The sequence below is a fragment of the Stegostoma tigrinum genome, chromosome 34 (genome assembly GCF_030684315.1).
Source record: "Stegostoma tigrinum isolate sSteTig4 chromosome 34, sSteTig4.hap1, whole genome shotgun sequence".
In the NCBI taxonomy this organism is placed as follows: Eukaryota; Metazoa; Chordata; class Chondrichthyes; order Orectolobiformes; family Stegostomatidae; genus Stegostoma; species Stegostoma tigrinum.
In genome coordinates, this window is record NC_081387.1 from 7,724,733 (window position 1) to 7,745,224 (window position 20,492).

The 20,492-nt window shown below is 37.6% G+C and overlaps 1 protein-coding gene across 2 annotated transcripts; it reads right to left on the reverse strand.

The window, feature by feature from the left end:
* Window positions 1-6,059: 6,059 nt before the first annotated feature.
* Window positions 6,060-20,053, reverse strand: LOC125446621 (probable G-protein coupled receptor 139). Of its 2 annotated transcripts, XM_048520329.1 has the most exons (3): window positions 19,960-20,053; window positions 12,330-12,433; window positions 6,060-6,147 (listed from the first exon to the last, which is right to left on the reverse strand). In XM_048520329.1, the coding sequence occupies exons 1-3, from the start codon at window positions 20,027-20,029 to the stop codon at window positions 6,094-6,096; spliced, it is 228 nt and encodes a 75-aa protein (XP_048376286.1). In that variant the 5' UTR covers window positions 20,030-20,053; the 3' UTR covers window positions 6,060-6,093. The 2 variants fall into 2 exon arrangements, with proteins under 2 accessions (XP_048376286.1, XP_048376285.1); XM_048520328.2 differs by lacking the exon at window positions 6,060-6,147 and having other exon boundaries at window positions 10,117-12,433.
* Window positions 20,054-20,492: the final 439 nt, after the last annotated feature.

Consider the following 20,492-nt stretch of genomic DNA (forward strand, 5'->3'; position numbering starts at 1 on the left):
TCTGCCGCTAGTACCTAAATTTATCACGGAATCTGTCTGTTCACTTGACAACACCCTCTTCCCAAAATACCTTCTTGAGGCAGTACACTGCACTGATGCAGATCTTCCCCACGGCAGCAAATCAGCATCACCATTCTGCTGCCCACTTCAAAGTACTTGCCTTCACTTGAACACGGAGAGTTTCTTGATGAAGTCCACCTTCTGGCTGCAGTGACTGGTGCACTGTGGTAGATTTTCCCCAAGTCAGCCAATAAGCATTGCCACTCTGCTGCCCAATTCTGGGTCTACTCCTTGAATTAAAATCTTATTTGTTGAAGGAATTTTGAAAATCTTTATCTTATACTCATCACAGCTTAGAAGAACAAGCACTGATTTTATTGAAACATATCATATTTGGATAAGATTGGATAAAATGGATTTCTGCAGGATTACGTGATAGAGATAAAACATGATAAAATTTAAGAATAAAAGAACAAATAACATTCTGTATGTTTAATACGGCCTCAGAATTATGGCTTATACTTTAAACGTATTGACAGAGGTTTTGGTAGAAAGCAAGTTAAGCTAACGACTTGCAAGAAGGATTTTGTTCAGATAAAAACTGAACCAGGGTGAAGGGCAAACTTATTGCACAGTAGAGCAAGATTGCAGAGCCAAATTCATAACAACTAATCCTAAGTCTTGTGTGCCTACATGCATACTGCGACTGTGTAGGAAAAGCAATGGTTTTGTGAAGTGGTAATATTCTTGTTGTGGCTTATGTTGCAAACCAATTACAGAGAAAAATTGTGTTTATGAAAGAGCCATCTTAGTTGTGAATTGAACAAATAGTAACTGGTAAGCAATGGTGGTTTAAGGCATTTAATTATTTCAATTGTTACTTAACCATACCACTAAGCTTGGAAATGAAAACCGAAAAAACTGTGGATGCTGTAAATCAGGAACAAAAACAAAGTTAGTGGAAAAGCTCAGCAGATCTGGAGGCATCTGTGGAAGAGCAATCAGAGGTAATGTTTCGCGTATGGTGACGCTTCCTCAGAACTGGTGGTGGCTGGGAAAAATTCAGTTTCTATGCAGAAAATAGGGAGGTGTGTGGGGTGGGGAGTAAATGATAAGGTAGAGCCCAAAGGGAGAGAAATGCAGTTGGACAGACGAAACGAATAAAACAGTTCATTCTCGAGAGTATATGTGGGACTTCTCCAAAAGAAAAAGTTGCAAGGTTCATGGAATTTTCGAGATCTGGTGTAATGTTGTTAACTATTATCATTGCAATTAAAAAGAAAACTGCTTCATCTGTGAACTCGCTTACTTTATATCTAAAAATCTGTGCGACCCATCAGTGCTGGTTAAAAAACAGCTAGGAAAACCTGCAAAACAAAGTTTTGTCCCCCTTCAAACACAATTTAAATCTGTCAGTAGGCTAGTCTAACTCATCTTTTAAACATAGTTGAGTTTATTCACTAATTTTGCGCTGGAAGGGAGACAATAATTATTCACCGAAGGATAAATGATTATTTCTTGTGAAAAATAATGAGAAAAAAAGGAGTGTATGCCTAGGATTGTAATTTTGTACAAGAAACCGGTTTCTAATTATTTATTCTGCGATCATGCTGTTTCGATTAAGTACTGACTGCGTAAAAAATAGTTCTATCAAAACCATTCACAATGGCTAAACAGTGGCAAGTATGTGGGGAAAATAAAATGAGAAATAATCAGAAGTCATTGAATTGGCCCGCTAGTTTCTTATAATCGAGTTAAAATGCTTAAAAAGAATTTGCTGAACAAAATGGTTACGTAATTCGGTGTAAGGAATAATTTTGAATAATCTTGCGGTAGGAAGGCAATGGTTTAGACAGAAACAAAATTAATTTGTCATCCATACAGTATTAAGCTCAGAACAGCTTTTTTTTTAACCTTACTTTGGTTTATTATGGAATGTCAGGATTTATTCAACATGCAGGAAAGAAACACCCGTGATTAAACAAACTTGAAACATATCCGTGTGAAGCTTAGAAATAATATTTCTAACGATTATAGTAGAAGTAATAAACCTCATACAGGAATGCAAGAGTTCTTTGTATTCTTTGAAACTTTGCACTATACTATATTCAAGAATCAGTAAGATTCCTAACCACATCCATACAAAGCAATAATGCTCCTCTTGCTCGCACGTTGATAACGAGAAGTGCGTAAAAAAGTATTCTCCCTTAACGCATTTCGCTTACACTGTATAAGCTTTGAATTTCAATTAATGTTCTTAGGTACTTTTTGCACGACAATATTAGACTCCTGTTTCCAGAAAGGCCTAACGAACCTCTCATCCAATACTGCCAGATGGAAATCTTACCCTGTTATGAATTGCACAAGTTCTCATTCCCATTGGGGTCACGCCAATAGACCGTTCTAACTGCTAAGGAGCCACAGGGAACACATTGCTGAAGAAACAATATTGTCATTTGTGCCCTGCGCCTATTTCATTGCAGATGCATTAAAACCATTTCTGCTAAATAGGGGTGTTAAACGTTTGAGACTAGTATCCAGTTCTAATTGGCGAAATTTAAATTCGTTCAGCAAACTTCAAGCCTGGGAAGTTGCCTAGAGGTAAACTACTGAACAGTCTGGAAAGTCGGAAATGACTTAAATTGTCATTTTGCCCTCTTGATTGTTCCCAGTTTCACAATTACTTGGATGCCAAGACCAACTTTTCCATGCTCCCTTTTCCCCTCTTTTCTATTACTTTAAGGCATCAAACAGGACAAAATATGAACAATGATTAGTTCCTCAACATGGACTACACTAGATTCTGTATCAAAAGTAAGCTCTAATGCTGACAACTATCTTCTGCTTTAATTTCTTTAAAATCAGCAGTGGATGACTTTGGTGCTCAAGTTATATTAGGTAAGTTTTTAATATTAACTAAATGCATCTTTTGCAGCGAGCTTTTCGCAAATCCTTCCATACCCCTTTGATATTTGTTATACACCACATAGATCTCTGCACGGATGACAAAAAGTTTCGATATATGAATGAGTAAAAAGACAAGGGACAGATGTCATAACATACGTAGAAAGACATTTGTAGTTGTTGACACTCAGTCATCTGTATCCTGTACATTTACACAAGAGTTCCTCAGGGTGGAACCCTACATTAACCAACTTCAAAATACTTCATAAAAAGGTCAAAAGTACAGATGTTTGCCAATGATTGCATAATGTTCAGAATCATTTGCAATTCCTCGGAAACTGAAGCAGTCCATGTTCAAATGCAACAAGATATGGACAATATCCAGGCTTGGGCTGACAAGTGACAAGTCGCATCCGTGATACACAAATTCCAGTTGTGACCATCACCAATATGAGACAATCTCACATGTTGCCTTGATATCCGATAGTGTTGTCATCATGATACCCTTCTATCAACATCCTGCAGTTTCCTATTGACCAGAATCTAAGCTGCACTCACCACATAAACATAGTGTCTATAAGAGCAGCATTATATCCTGTTTGGTGCTACACCCTTTTGAACATAATATCCGGAGTTCAGAATATATCAAACTTTCAATTCAGAAAACAAATGTCAAAACACAAAGGTTTAAAAGGGGTATAAAAGATTTCAATTGTTCACGAGAACTGCTAAATACAAAACAAGCAAAAAAAAATCTATTTGAATTATTTTGTGTTTTCAGGTCACTGGTACAATTGGAAAATATGAAAATGCCTCCCAAAATAGAAAAATGAAACATTATGCAAGACAAGCTTTTAGAATGCATGAATCTTCAACATTAGAGGAAAGTTGATCTTACAATAATCTTCAAGTTCAAATCTATCACCGATTTATGTCTCCAATTTGAAGATTACAAATATATTTTTGAAGATGCGGATGCCTAGATTTTAATCTCATGGTAATAATAATATTTTAGAATGGACAAGCAGCTTTGAGACACTGAATGACCTGACACTCCACTTTGTAACATCTGTTGCAATAATCCAATGCATAGTTCGGAAGGCCTGAAGATTGTTCTCATTTCAGCGTAATTGGAGTTTGGCAATGAGACCAGGCCAAGGTTCCATCATAGTCGACGCTGCAGGATTTGCCAGCGGAGATTGTGTCCAATATATAAATGCCCAGTGGCTGAATTCATCTGAAGATATCCTCAAACCTGAAATAATATTGGAGAGATAGAAGGGTTTTAACTGTAGTATTCTAATAGTCACCTAAGTATGTTTAAGGGAACATGTTGCCTAGTCCTTCAATAAGTTTTAAACTGTCAAGCTCTGCAAGCCGATCCATCACCGATCCTCTCCCAGTTTCTAACCCTCAAGATGCTAGCACAAGTCCTACACTTTACTTTTACACTCTGCATGAACACCATTTTTTGACAGCACAACATTATGATCCAAACCACGATTACTCGCATCGTCCTTCAAAGGATCAGCACCACTTCACTCTGATGTGATCTTTGGAAACAGCCATGGCCCTGAAACCATACTTGGAAAACTCCACCAAGTACAACACTGTGCGCACACACACACTGGCTCCCTTTGACTCAAAACCATCCGTAATCTTGGTCCTGACTTGGTGACACCCTAAGTTTTATATGACTGATGATCAATTTTCTTGTTATCAAAATCTCTCATACGTATGGTGCACATGGACAGCACTTCAAAACCTCAGCACACATCTCTTTGTTTACCCAGGATTGGAAATAAAAGGTATTTTGATCCTAATCATACTTTCTAAGCCACATGACTGAGTTACATAACATTTCATCCAGTTACCGTAAGCCAGCACTTCTACCAAAATCTCAATTCTTCCAGTCAAAAATACTTATTGTAATTTTAAGAGCATACCTTACTGCTTTCCATTTTGAATTGCCTCTACATCTCCTCCTTATTTAATCAATCCAATTAACAATGTATAAAGAAACTGGCGAACGAAAAGACATGAACCTCTTTAATAATGTTAAACGTATTTTCCAATCAAAATGGTTAAACATATTATTACATATCTCCGGAACAGGTATAACTTGAAACCATGATCTCTGATGAAGGGTCTAGGCCCGAAAAGTCAGCTTTTGTGCTCCTGAGATGCTGCTTGGCCTGCTGTGTTCATCCAGCCTCACATTTTATTATCTTGGAATTCTCCAGCATCTGCAGTTCCCATTATCTCTAACTTGAAACCATGTCTTCTTACAGATAGTTAGAGTCACTATCCTCGCTACCAGTAGACCCTGTCTCAAATAATGGTAAACAAATCAACAAGAGGATTGCTTTCCAATATTATGTAAATAAATTGGCAGGATGTCTGTTCCATCTTCAGAAGTGTTTTTTTTTTCATTGCAGATAGCAGTGTATGTTAAATTAAACCTAAGGAACCACCCCAAAGTATTCCAAGTCAATGGAAATGCTACATAATTATTACATTTTCACTGCCCCTTTACACAAAGAATCAATTTCATTGTAGCATTTGTTATTTTTATTCGTGATTTAAATGACATAAATAAATATACTTAGAACCAGGGGTCCATTCACATGTAAAATCTTGTCCCTGAATTGGAAGCAGTGTGCCATCAAAGGGATGCACAGGGGTATTACAACAAGAATTTCTTTAGGCCAACCTCTTCTACTCTCCTCTTGTACCACGCAGAAAGGCATAGCAAAATTTTGCATGGAAATACCAGGATCCTCAACAGCCCTCCCGTGACATATGTCGCCTGACATGTAACTATATCAGTGTTTCTTCATTGGCATTGGTGGAACATCCTGTCTTCCAAATCATCTCAACAGAGCACCAACTGCAGATATTCGGGAAGAATTCTCTGCACTACGTCCTTGAGGGAAATTATGGATGGCAAATAGATTTTGGCCAAGCTACAGGTGCCCGGATGACACAAATCAAGAAGAAACTTTCAACATTTATAAAATATATATGCAATAATCACTCATGATTAGACTTGGGGAATCTTCTCACATTTAAATCTCGTACCTGGAATAATGTGGAGAACCCATCACAAGTAAAGGCATCACTTCTTCTGATATGTGGTCAGTGCCAGCAATACTGTTTCGCTTCTGCTTAATAATGTCTTCTGACAGTTCACACTTTCGTTAGGGGGCTTTCTACAACTTGCATATTGTTTTCACATTGTAACTGTAAACAGTAGACAGAAATACAACCAAAACTGTGGTGTGACTCGTCACAAAACATCATTTATCCATTTGACTCCTAGCAAAATGCAGTAATACTATGTACATAACAAAATGTAACCACATATTCATCCAATTCCTTGATTCACAACTTAAGTTACATTAACCTTGAAAGCATCATGTAACTGCATTGCTCATTATTGGCTACCTTACATTTTGAACAATAGTTAAATCTTTCTCATTAATCACTGTCATTTTGCTAATAACACACTCACTGATTTGTACAACTTGTTGTACTCCACAACCTATTCTTTACACACAATGTTTTGTTTTCCTAAATGCTACCTTTGAGGCTTTTACTTTCCCAATCTAGGTTAATCTTCAAGCCACTAGTGATTATTGCAACTTTTTTTTTGTTTGCGGTCCTTATGTCATTATTTCTTCTTTGTCCTGCAGAGCAGTAAAAGTTAAGGCCTCTAGTTTACTCTCAAAATTGTCTTCATTGTTGTTGCTTTTTTTTAACCTTCATTTTTATGGATGTTACATGATCAGATTCAAGACAAATTCTTGTATCACAGATATCCATCTCATGCAAACAGAGTTAACCTACCATCCAACTCTACTTTCTATCCATCATCATTCGACCATGGTGCATTTAGTTTCCAATGTTGATGTCCTTATTCTCATGTGTCTGCAATGACTATACCATCATAATCATTAATGCTAATCCACAACGATAATCTATTTGTGTTCCTCTGCATACTACATGACTTCATTTAAAAATATTTGCTAGATTCAAAAATGTCCCTTATTCTTCCTCCCATTGCTGCCATCATCTTATGATTAGACACTCTGTATCTTTCTCTAAACCACTGGGTATCATCATCAAAACAGTTGACTTGAAATATTACCATATCCATCTTTTTAACCCTGCACACAACCGACAAGCCCTAGCCCCCGAGTGTGACTTTGTTTACAACCTTTTCAATAGCACTGCTTAGACAACATAATCACTATATTAACGTATACATGCGGTACTGAAAGTACCGAATTTCTTCTGTTGATTTAAGCCCAGTGATAATTCTAAAAACAACGTCCTTCTTTGTCACTTCAATTGTGTTTAACAATTTCCACATGCGCCCATGATGCTTTAGTTAGCAAATGAATTAAACAATCGTATGTAGGTGAAGAAATGCACCACTCTGCATTTAATTCCAATATTTCTGAACAATCAAACAGAATATATTTCTGTGTCCAATACATGTAAAGAAAATGTTTATATTTACTTTGAGTGGTGGGGTGGGGATGGGGAATGGATAGGCTGAAAGCAAAAGAACAATCTTTTTTAGAGCATTTAGGAACTTGCCAATACTTCATGGGAATAGAAACCTGGTAGGAGTGACATAATGATATATCGTGAGAGTTTATTAAGTTTATAAGTCCTCTCATCAATTGATTTCTATGATGTAATCTATCTTACTTAAATAAAAATGTCATTGCTGTGACAGGCTATTCAATGGGAACACGATGGCCCAGTTGTAATATCACTGGACTGTTAATCCAAAAACCCAGGGGACACAGATTTGAAATTAGCCCCATTGGATGGTGGAATTTGATTTCAATAACTATTTGGAATTAAGAATCTAATGGTTTTTGTGAATCCATTGCTGATTGTTGAAAAGGCCTATCTGATTCATTAATACCCCATAGCGTAGGGAACTGCCATCCTTTCCTGGTCAGCCTCCACGTTACTCCAGACCCACGGCAATGTGTTTCACTCTTATCTGCCTCTTACATAGGCAATAAATTTAGGCCTGAGCAACGACGCCCTCATCACATGAATTAATTTTAAAAGAGTATCATTCTTAAGCTCTTCTTTGAATTTACCTTGGGAAACGACATAAATAAATGTATTCATGTAACAGCATAAAGCTCTTAGCATGTAGCCAGATTATTTAGGAATAGTAAGTGGATCGTTGTAATATTCTACTAATAATTGTGCATCAGTAACTTGCACAGATACGTCAGATATTACTGATAAAATCATGACAGTATGAAGTTGCAAAATATAGCAAGCAAAATAGTCATTGAGTTTCTGCTGGGGTAATTTACCAGATGCTGTCAGGGCTGGAGAGTTTTATTTATGTAGACAGATTAGAAAGGAGGGATCAATGACTCGTGACATAGGTTTAAGGTAAGAAAAAAAGAAAACAGAAGATAGCATTAAAAATGATCATTGTTATGTGTCAGTTATTCAAATCGTTCATTAGAGTGTTGCAGAAGTGGCATGTGACAATCTGTGAAGAACTGTTTAAGAAACAATTTAGCTTCGGCAGTGTGCAATACAGAGAGAAAAAAAGAAACAAGAATGGAAGTTCAACATCGAGTATTGAATTTCAAACAAGGCTCTATATGCACTGATTCTGTTACCAAGAATTCCAAACTTTCAGTGTGATTGGACTGCAGAGTTTATGTTGTCTGTTTCAAAGAAAATAAATTTTAAATATTAGGACACACATATTTTACAACTATACTGCGCTATTTTTGTTTTTTTTGATACATCAGAATGTCGATGCCAGAAATTATTGAAAGTTTTACATGTACTTGGCAATCACAGTTAACTATCATAAATTATTAGTTGCATTCAACATTACTTTAGCACAATGGATGGAGGTTTTGCAAGAGGTTTACCAGCTGACTCAATGATACGAATGGGTTTATGCAGAGTTTTTCAATGTTTATAATCATTTTCAAAAAGAAGTGGGAGAGAGAGAGAAACCGACGGAGATATAGCATCAAAATGAGGAAAATTAGTCCTGTTATCAAAACGTACTGATGTAAAGGCTACAGGTTTTTTGGGGGTTTTTTTGCAGTTAATGTGAAGTTCCAAAAGTAGTTAGGGTGATTCTGTTACTTTAAAACTCAAGGTAAGACTTAGGAGCCAAAAGATACAGGCAGATGCTTGAATAAGATGCAAGACTCATAAAAAAAATTAAAAAGCATTCAAGGAGCTCGAAAGAAGCCTAGAAGCGAGGCATTCTTTAGTTCAATTCGTGCTTTAACTGTTCACAAAACAAAAAGTAGTTTTCTATTAGTTCAGATGAGCAAGAATACAACATTGAGAAGAAATAGAGCAGGTGTTTTACTTCTTGTTGAAGTTGGTTGCCTTTGAATTGTTGGATTCATGCCTATGACTTTTTCATGAGTCGAGTGTTCTGAATCCAATGGCCTGAAGGAAAGTAGGTTGATTTTCCAGAATGATGAAATGTTTGACATTGTCTATGAAAGAGTGGCGTTCCGTGCAGTTCTGAATCTAGGTATTCGAAAGGGGAGAATGTAAATCTTTTTTAATGTTTTATGTTTAAATTTAGATTTGCAGATCTACAACGTCACTGCCAGTGACACTGAAAAAAATGTGAGGGATTGCCTTGGCGATGAATGCTCTTTGATGTGTGTTGTTTGTCTGTTACCAATATTTACTTGAAGTTAATTTTATCCAGCTGAACTTCAGATAACGTAGATTACCATACTTTTAAAATTTGTACAGTAACATTCTTTGTTTGTACTTCTTTGAATTTCACTACTAAGTGTATATGTGGGAACTAAACATTCTCAACTTAAAATTAATGTTACTAGCCCATAGTTAGCTCATACTCATACATTAGGTGGGTATATTCGAGTTATAACAAAGCAAACCCCTTAAATGTGATGTATGCAAGCTGTCCTGCACAGAAAAGGACTTGGAACTCTTGTCTACAAACAGAAACTGATGAAATAGAAAGTGTAACATTCTATTTTTCTGTGTGTGTTCATGGAAACAGAAATAGACAGTTTGCAATGCCATAGGAATAATGTTTATTAAAAACAGCAAGTAGTGGTGAATCTCAATACTTCAGGACTGACACTTGTGAAAAAAAAATACAAAAATGGAAACAGTAACATAGTTTTTCTATAAACAAAAGCTTTCAAACCTGATGAGATTACCCAGATTTTTTTAAAATTGCATTTACCGTATTTAAGGAAAACTAAAGTCTTGCATTTAATGATCCACAAATTTTCCTTGTTTTCTCAGGAGCAATGTTCAAATAAATGGCTACAATATGCTGTAAATGGGAAAAGTGTCAATTATCCCTAGATTAATATTTCTGATGGTATTGGATTTCATCTCAAATGGAATATCATTAACTCCAAAAGCCATGGCCTGTTTTGTGGGTTTGAAGGACCATGATTAATTTAGATATTTACTGAATATGTTTAATTAACATGAGGATTGGAAAACACAATGAAACAAATACAAATATCCAATTTATCATCTAATTCTGGAGATCTGGAAAACGGGACAGAAGGCCATAAAACATGCAATATTGTAGCAAGCCTAGGCCATTTAGCCCACAAAGAGAGCTATGCCGTTTGGTAATGTTGAAATGTTGTTCAGGCTGGTTCTACTTGCTTCATCACTTAATCCTTGAATTCTCAGACTAATCAAGAATCTATTTACCTCTGTTTTAAAACTACATGCAATGTATTGGCCTCCACAGCCTTGTGTGGTAATGAATTCTGCAGATTACCTAGCCTCTGTCTGAAAAAAACAATGCTCCTCATCTCATTTCCAAACAATCAGCCCTTCTCTCTGACTCACTGCTTTCAGGTCCTCGTCTCTATATCTCGTGCAAACATATAGGTTACGTCCACTCTAGCCAGGCCCCTCAATATTCTGTAAATTTCAATTCGGTAATCCCTCATCATTCTAATGTCCATGATTACAAACCAAGTGTCCTCAACCATAACTTCATATGACAAGTTGTTCGTCTCCAGGGTCATTTTTTCCAAGTCTTCTGCAACTCCCCCTACACCAGCACACTGTTCCTTAGATACGGGATCATCAAATTGCTCACATTGTCCCAAATGTCGATTGAGTAGAGCTTTATCAAACTCAGAGTTACATTTCTGCTCTTGAATTATAGCCCTCTTGTAATGAGCAGTAACATTGTATTTGCCTTCCTAACTGCAGTCTGAACCTATACATTAACTTTAAGAGAATCCCGTACTAGCCCTCTCAAATGTCTTTCCACTGCAGACTGCTGAAGCCTTTTACAGCTTGGGAAATACTTTTTGCACATTCTTCCCGTCAAACAATTCTGTATTTGTGTAACTTTAACTGAGGTTTGTTTGAGAAGTGAGAATGGAAGGATAGATAATTACAATCTTTATTTTAAGCACTGTGAAGTTCAAGGAGAGAGCAAAATAAACAGTGACCACAGTTTTGATTTAATGTTTGTATAATGCTGGCCAAAGTTCATTAAAATGTACTGTTTTACATTGTCCATTATCATAAAATGTTGAGAGTAAATTTGTGTTTGTTGTTTAGTTCACAGAATTAACAACGTACTTACAGAAATGTATTAGTAGAGAAGCGGGATGCATGATCAATTTTTTAAGCTCATCTTTGAATTTACGTTGTGAAACTGCATAAATAAAGGTGTTTGTACAGCAACTCAAAGTCCTTAGCATGTAGCCTGTTTGTTCCAGAATTGTAAATGGGTCATTGTAATTTGCTACTAATAATTTTGCATCTGTAAATTGGACAAGTAGGTAAGTTACCAATGTTACAATCCACAAAATAATAAAGTTTCCAGATATGGCCATTAAGATAATCATCGATTTTCTCCTATTCACCATTTGTGGATCATTGTGTCTCAGATCTTTATCATTTCCTCTTAGTCTTCTTCTGATTCTGTTTGTCTGTACAATGCTTCTAATGGTCAGCACATTGAAAAATAATATCAAAACAAATGGAAGAAATGGAGTTAAAATAATTTCCATCCACCAATATGCAATCCACAGAGGTAATTTATAGAAACTGGCTTTCACAGAACAGGACCATGGTCGGTTGTCTATTATCTCTCGAGGTTCGAACGCAAAATACGTCGGAACAGTCTGTAAAATGCTGACAGAACAAACTATTCCTATAACCCTGGTTGCCGTTTTAGCAGAGCAATACTTTATTTGCAGCTTTTGGCAAGAAATAGCCACAAATCGATCAAAGGTGAATGCAACAGTTAACCACACAGAACAGTCAACAGACACCATATTCAGGACAATGCTCAGAGTGCAAATTGGTGTATAGTTGAAAAATAAATTTGGGAAATAATAATCTTTGATCTCATAGAATATTACGTCAAATACCAGAACTGATAGATCCGCCACTGCCATTGCCACAAAATATCGGGTGACACATTTGGAAAGGTCGCAAATTTCACGGGATAGGATTATAATTGTCACCAGATTAGCTGCAAAAGAGAGCAAAGAAATGAACTCATCATAATATATTCTAAAATTATGAGAAATTATTAATAATTTCTTCGAATAAGCATGCTTAATATATGTTGCCAATCGGTAGCATAGTCGTAGTAGGGAAGAAAATGACATCGCCACACAAGCATGTTTATTGTTACTTTCTGCCAATATTTCATTCAATATTATCTCTGTGTAATCAAACCACCAACGTCGAAAGCAAGAGTTTCAAAGATGGTGCCAGCACCATGCATCCATTCAAGTTGAATGTGTGCCCGAAATGGTAAATTGTTTCTCGTTTGAGGCAATGTGAAGTTATAGTCCAAAATTATGCAGAGGCACACCTTTGGCTTCTGTGCCAATTTCCAGTGTGTAAAAGGAAACAAATGGCATTAAGCGATCATCCTCCTGAGTCAAATATTCTTTAGCACCTAAACACAGAAAACGAAAATGTTTTCGAGATTCAGGGTATGACTTCCGAATTTTAAAGAAATTGCCGAAATTCTTCATAAATAGAACATAGAAGAGTGCAGAACAGGAGCAGGCTCTTCAATCCACCATATTTTGTTTCTAAAATGATGCTGTCCTAGACGAATCCCATCTGCCTGCCATATGATTCTTAGCGGCCTATTTCACGCCTTCCCGTCCGTCTGTCTAAATGCTTCTTAGCTTTGTTGTCACACACGCTTCTACATCTCGACTGTCAGTGTGTTCCAGATACCTATTATCCTCAGTGCAAAACACTTTCGATGTCCATCTTCTTTAAAATTTCCTCCTCTAACTTTAAATCTAAGCCCTTTACTATTTGAAATTACCACCCGAAGAAAGAGATTCATACTATCCGCCCTCTTTGTTGTATATCATTCTGTCAGATTGCCCTGAGTCCTTTGACACACTAGCAGAAACAATCCAAATTTATAGAACCTCTTCTGATAGGAAAGATACTCCAGTTCAGGCAACATCCTGGGAAAACTCTTCTGCACCATCTCCATTGCCTCCTCCTGTTTCCTCTCGTCTGACGACCCGAACTGCAGACTTCGAATGTGGCCTGAGCAAATTCTTATACAGCCGCACCACAATTTACGAGTCTTTTATACGCAATGCTCTGAACGATGAATGGCAGCCTGCAATATGCCTCCTTTAACTCCTTATCCATTTACATTGCTACTTTCAGTGAGCTGTAGTTTTGGACCCCAATACCCCTCTATTTGTCAATGCTAAGGGTCCAGCCATTTGCAGTTAACATCCGCCTTGCATCTGAGCTCCCAAAATTTATCGCCTCACATTTATCTGACTTAAACTCTGACTACCATTTCTCTATCCACGGGATCTACATCCTGCTGCATTTTTGACATCGCTAATCTGTAAATTACAAAAAAAACAGGTCCCTGTAATGATCCTTGCTGAATACCACTTGTCACAAAGCTCCACTGAGGAAAACCAAAACATTCAAAAAGACTGTAATTAATTTAGGGATTTAAAAGGGAACTACAAAGCAGATGCAGTGACATGCATTGCAGTATATCAAGGCACTGCAAGTTACAAGATCATTTGATTTTCTGAAAAGGCTTTTTTTTTGTAAATAACGTAAAGGAATAAGCATATCTGGCCATTGGATGCAGACAATTGACAGAAGCTGAGAAGGAAATGGATATGCTAAGAAGTAATTCAGGAATGAAATGTACATAAAACCTTGCACAGAATTTCAATTAGGCCATTCTTAAATGACGCTAAAATTAGTTCTCTCAGGGGTGTACATGCTAGAATAGATAAGAATATGAAAAGTGCCAAACTTCAGTTCGTTAATGGTAGCTGAACTGAAAGCACATAAAGTCCTGGAAAAGTTGAGTAAATTATTATTTATTCATTGACAAATAGAACACAGACAAATCACCCCATCGAGTTGAAGAGGGCGGTGAAACCTTGTTGATTAGATGTTCCTTTATTACTATAACGTCCGTTGTCGCTGGCTGCACTGCCTTTTAGTACTAATCCCCCATAGCAGTTAAAATGGTAATGTCAGCTGCCTCCTTGAGAGGCTGCAAGCCTTGTGCTGTATATATCTTGCATACAGCGAACACCCACTAACATAATCAAACAGAGACTAAACATTTGAAAAAAAAAGTTACAAATCAGACTAACGTGTGGCTTGGAGGAAAACCTGCAGGTGCCTCTGCTCCCATGCATTAGCTGCTCTTGTCTTTCTAAACGGTAGAGGTGGCAGATAAGGAGCGATATTTTGGAGGACCAACGCATGTGTCATTGCAGTACATAGTATATGTGGTGCACACAAATCAAAATGTGTCAGAGTGGATGGTGGTGACATTGATCATTTTCTTTCGAGCTGTGTTCATTCATCCAAATTTACAGCAATCCTTTACACAGGTTATTTGCGTCTTCTCAGGTATTAAGGAATGGAGGCCATTTTCATGCCTGGAATTCCTAAGCTGTGAAAATATTCAACTTGATATTACTATCGATGGCACGTTCCATCAGCTTTATGAGAATTCAGAGTAAGTGATTAGAGTGATTGGATGTATACTGCTGAAACGGTTTGGATTTACCCAGAAGAATGTCCACATTTCCAGTTTTGCATCTATATTAGTCCAGTTCACTTAGGGCTGTACTAATTTATGAATGTACATCTTCACTAATATTGCTGGAAATTTGTTATGACCCATATATCTTGCGGGACTGACCACCTGGAGTCCTTTCTCAAGTACACTTGGAAGAATCTAATTTACTACGTACTGACATTTGTGATGTTGAAGACATCAGGAGTAGGCGTTCGACAGTTCCACCTGACAGAAGATGTTTGTAATTGTTTCAGATTTCTTGGGTTGCTCTACCATTGAGCATGGGGATACTTGTTGAGCCTCCTTGTCCAGTGAATCATTTATTTACCTATTGCCGTTAGGGCCTGCAGTTGTAAGAGCTGCAGGGCTTCGATAAAATTAATTGGTTATGTGTCATCTTAGTTTGGGCTAGTGAATTGGATTTGTGTTACTTAGAATGCAAATGGCTCTGTCTTGTAATGCCCTCACATTGACACATCATTTTCAAGTGCATGTTTGCTGTGAAGAGGACATTAAGAGCTGTAAGGGGGATGTAGTTAGTCCAAGTCATTTGGCAAAGATCTAAGAAAATAGAACATAATGGCAGAAGTATGAAATTGCCAACTTGTCAGGACGAAATAAAAAATCTATAATGATAAGAAGTTGTAGGGATCTGAGTTACAGAGTGATATGTGTGTCCTAGTGTATGGATCACAGACGGATGACATGAAGTGGTCGCAAACAATCAGGAAAGCAAATCAAATGTTATACACTATTGCGAGGGAAATTTACGGGACCATTGGGAGGCGAAGCTTCAGTTGCCCAGGGCATCGGAGTGACAAAATATGTGTACTCTGTATAATTCTGAACTACATATTTATGGAAGGATGTCAATGCATCGCAAACCTTTCAGAGAACGTTTGCTAACTTAATGCTTGGAATAAGTGTATTTTTATGAGCAAAGGTTAGCCATGTTAGGCCTGTTCCCTGTGGAGTTTCAAAATTTTGGAGGTGCCTGAGCTGAAGCATACAAGATCTTAAGGGGAACTTATCGTGTGCCAGCTGAAAAGGTATTTCTTTTTCAGGGAAAATATAGAACTAGGTGTTGGTAGTTTGAAAATCAGTGTGCAGATACTTAAAATGGACACGAGGCAATTGATTTTGTTTTCGCTGAGAGGATGGGGGCTCTTTGGATTTCCCTTTATCAATGGATACTAGATCTTTACATTTTTTAAGGCAGAGTTATAGACATTCATGATTATTAAGTGTATGAAAGATAATCGAGGGTATGATGGGTTGTGGAGTTGAGGATGAAGTCAGATCAGCCATGATCTTATTGCAATTCCTAACATTCTGTCCTGTAATTTCTTGTGTTCCATAGCACCCCCTGCAAAGTAGAAACAGGGCATTCAGCTCAACAAGTCTGCACTGACCCTCCAAAAGCATCCCAACCAAACACACTCCCCGACCCTATTCTCACAGCACTGCACCTCGCATGGTCAATGCACCAAATAAACATGCCCCTGAACACAATGGGCAATTCAGCATGGCCAATCCACCTAGTTTGCAAATCTTTGGACTGTGTGTGGAAAACAGAACATCCAATGGAAACCAACGCAGACATGGGGAGAACTTAAAACCTCCATACAGACAAATATTCAAGGGTAGGGTTAAGCCTGAATCCTTCGTATTGTCAGGCAACAGTGCTAACTGCTTATCTGCACTGAAGAAGGGCCAAATGACCCAATATTTTAACTCTGATTTCTCTTCACAGATGCCGTCAGAACTGTAGTTTTTCCAACAACATTTCTTTTTATTCTGATTGCCCTCTGTACTAGCTTGCTTACAAAAAAAACATCATATGCTTTAACATTGTAAATTTACAGGTAAATACTTCATAAGTGGTAGGAGGATTTCGGCTTCTCCCATTCTCATAGGTAGCGAATTCCAGATACCCACCACCATCTGAGTAAAAAAAAAACTTCTCATCTCTTCTAAACATCCTGCCTGTTACCTAAAGTCAATGTCCCATGGTCACTGACCTCTCCATAAAGTGTTTACCTTTCTTCCTGTTTACCATGTCTACTCCTCTCATAATTCTATGCATGTCATTGACACATTGTCCCCTTAATTCCCTCCACTTCAAGAAAAACACAACTACAATCTACCCAATCACTCTCACAATCACAAATCTCCAAAGGGTCTAGGCCCGAAACGTCAGCTTTTGTGCTCCTGAGATGCTGCTTGGCCTGCTGTGTTCATCCAGCCTCACATTTTATTATCTTGGAATCTCCAGCATCTGCAGTTCCCATTATCTCCAATGTTCTGGTAAATACTCTTTGTCTCCTCTCCAATGCAATCACGTCACTCCATTCCAAAGCGGCACACAATCTTCTAGCTGCAGCCTAATCAACACATTATGGAGATCCAGAATAATCTCCCGACTTTATGCTATGGCTAATAAAGCCACATTTCATAGAACTAATGAACCAATTTATGTCCTCGTCTTGCTACCTGAAAAGACCGTGAACATGCCAAAAAAATCCCTCTAATACTTGGTGTTTCATAGTGTCTGAAAATGTATTCACTCACACCATTTGCCCTACACAATCGCAAAACCTCACACTTAACTGCATTTAATTCCATTCACCATTGATCACCTCATCTGATTAATTCATTATGTCTTCCTTTCGTTTAAATCTAACCTCGTCAAAATTGACACTCTGCCTAGTGGCCTTAACAGCACAGTCCCCAGTGAGGCATAAGATGAAGGGGGAACAAACTCATCCTTAAATAGTGACATTGAAATTCATTTTGTCATTTATTCAAAGAAGATTGTTCCTTGACTCATGTCCCTCTCTGAGCACAACTTTCCCCATTTATCTCTGTCTGAAATTAGTGACCACTTATTTTTAAACAGAAACTTCAATTTTGACATTCTAGTAAAAGAGGAGCCATGCTTCAAATTTTATTCCACTGTCAGAACCTTATGTGTTTAATCAAATCAAAACTTCTCTTCTAAGTTCATGCAAATTCAAGTCTCAAGTCCTCAAATTTTAATTTGCAAGCCCAAGGTTCAACTTTTTCTGATAGTTACCTTTCTCTTCCAATGCATTTGCATACTCTTGAAAAAAAGGATCAACACTGTCCTCTGTGTTCCAGACTTGTCTTACCTGAAGTCCTTGTAAGTGAATCTTATTATTTTCCTCACGATAAGCTATAACCTTCTATTAGCTTTCCTAATTCCTCGCTGAATTGCATGCAGTTTCTGATCCTTGCAGTGAGCCTCACGTATGCCTCTATATCTCAAACCTCTGCCATTTCTCACCATTGAAATGAAATGTTATGTCTTTTTTCCCATTCTCCATTGACAAAATGAACAATGTACTGCTCCACCGCATTAATGTTCCAATTGCCAGATCTCTGTTCACTTCATCAAACTGTTTATTTCCCTTTGTAATGATACGTAAGTTCATGGCATTCTTGGTCTCTCACTGGAAAAAAATGGCTGATCATGAGTAAACATAAGGCTGGGTGCAGTTTCTTGAGGCGAGTGGCAAGGTTGAGGAAATGAAACTTGATGGTGTTCAGACTGGTGATTTGAACCTGCGCCGTAGGCAGCACTCTGTATTGTGAACCAGCTATTCAGTCAGTTGAGATGAATAGATTCCCCACACCAGTGTCTATACTTACTTTGACTTCACCTTTGTATTTCAGAGCCATTTTTAAGTTGTCAGCAAAAATAACAGTTTTGGTCGTTTCAACCAAATCATTGCTTTAATTTATAAAACTTTAAAGCACAAGCACTGATCCCACCATAAAATTTGTTACATCTTATGAAGTATAGGAATTATCCTTAACATATCTATCCTGTCCAGGCACCTCAAAACGTACTATGTTTCAAGCACGTCACCTCATTCATTTACTACAGATTTATTAAAAACGAATGTGGGTGAGCACAGGAATCCGAAACAGTGGAACTACGCTTTCAATTCATTATGAAAAGTTAACTGTATTACATATACCATTCAGGAAATCCACAGCGAATTTGATTTTTTATATATATAGACGATGACACAGTTTCTGAATCAATCTGATTCTTTTCCCCTGAAACAGATACTTATGCTTACTGTTTTCTACCCGCACCCTACCCGCCCCCACCCGCCTCTCTGCCTGTACCTGGCGCCTATGTGTCTCTTTATGATTGAGTCTCCCTCTCTCTCTCTCTCTCTGTCTCTCTCTCGCTGCATGCTCGCTGTCTTCCTCTCTCTCTGAGTGCTTGCTGTGTACACAAAATATTTTGGTTTTACATTTGGGGAAGCAATCGTACAAGTTTCTCTCTCTCTCTCTCTTTAAAAATTAGAATGTCTTCAACTCAGGTGTTAACAAAGTGACTGGCGTTCAACTTTCAGATTACATTGGGAAGGTTGTGATGCAGTGTCAATGTAACTGTTTTACGAATGCAAACACCGGGCTAACGTTCTGAGGATATGGATTGGAATTCCACTACAGCGAAGGTTAAAACTTAAACTAAATATGAAAGAAGGGCGGATCAAAAGCGACAAACCATTCTCGCTTCATTTAAAAAATCAGTTTGGCTAACTAATATCGTTTAGGATAAGACATTATCCTCGCCCAGGCTGACCTATCTGTGACTCAAGATACACAGCAATGTGATTGGCTCTTAACTGCCCTCGGGCAATTAAGAATGGAGTATTGATGATGGCTACGCTAACGATGTTCATGTCCTATGAAGGAATATTATAAAGAAAACGTATTTTCAAGCTTTTAAATAAATCTTCTGGCTGCATGGTAGTCGTAAGAGAGCTGTTATGATTTCACTGATGCTGACAATTATTTCCAGAATTAAATACCTCGAAAGAAACACAATATTTCAGTCACAGAAAGATGATGAATAAGTTAAACAATATAAACTATAATTTGTTCGGTAATTTTCTGTGACTTACCTGGAACACCGACAATTGCAAGAATGGGGTAGCAAATGTTTTCAACCTGTATGATTACCGGCTGCCCCATGTTCGCCAGTAGTAAAAATCTCTCTTTGCCTTATGCACACGCAATGCTCTGCTTTTGAGCTAGTTATAATACGAGAGAGAATCCTCATGTGGTTGTACCAGTATACACAATCATTAGCTTTTCTTTTAGTCAATTTAACATAATTAAGCCCAAGTGGTATGCTTGTTTGTTGTGAAAGAAGTACGTTCAGTTCAAGCAGTAACTCAACATGACAGCAAACTCATTTGGAATTTTGCCCCTTTTAAAAAAAATCGTTTACAATCCAAATCTATGCTGCGAACTTTCAAATCACAAACTTTGAACAGCATTCTCCTCGTATGTAAATAGGGAAATAAATGAGCACCTTTGCATTGTACCAGCGGCAATTTGTTATGAAATAATCCTTGCTTACTTAGAAACAGCATTACATCGATTTCTTTGAGAAACACAAGCGGTGACTGCATCCTCAGACGCTTCACAACGA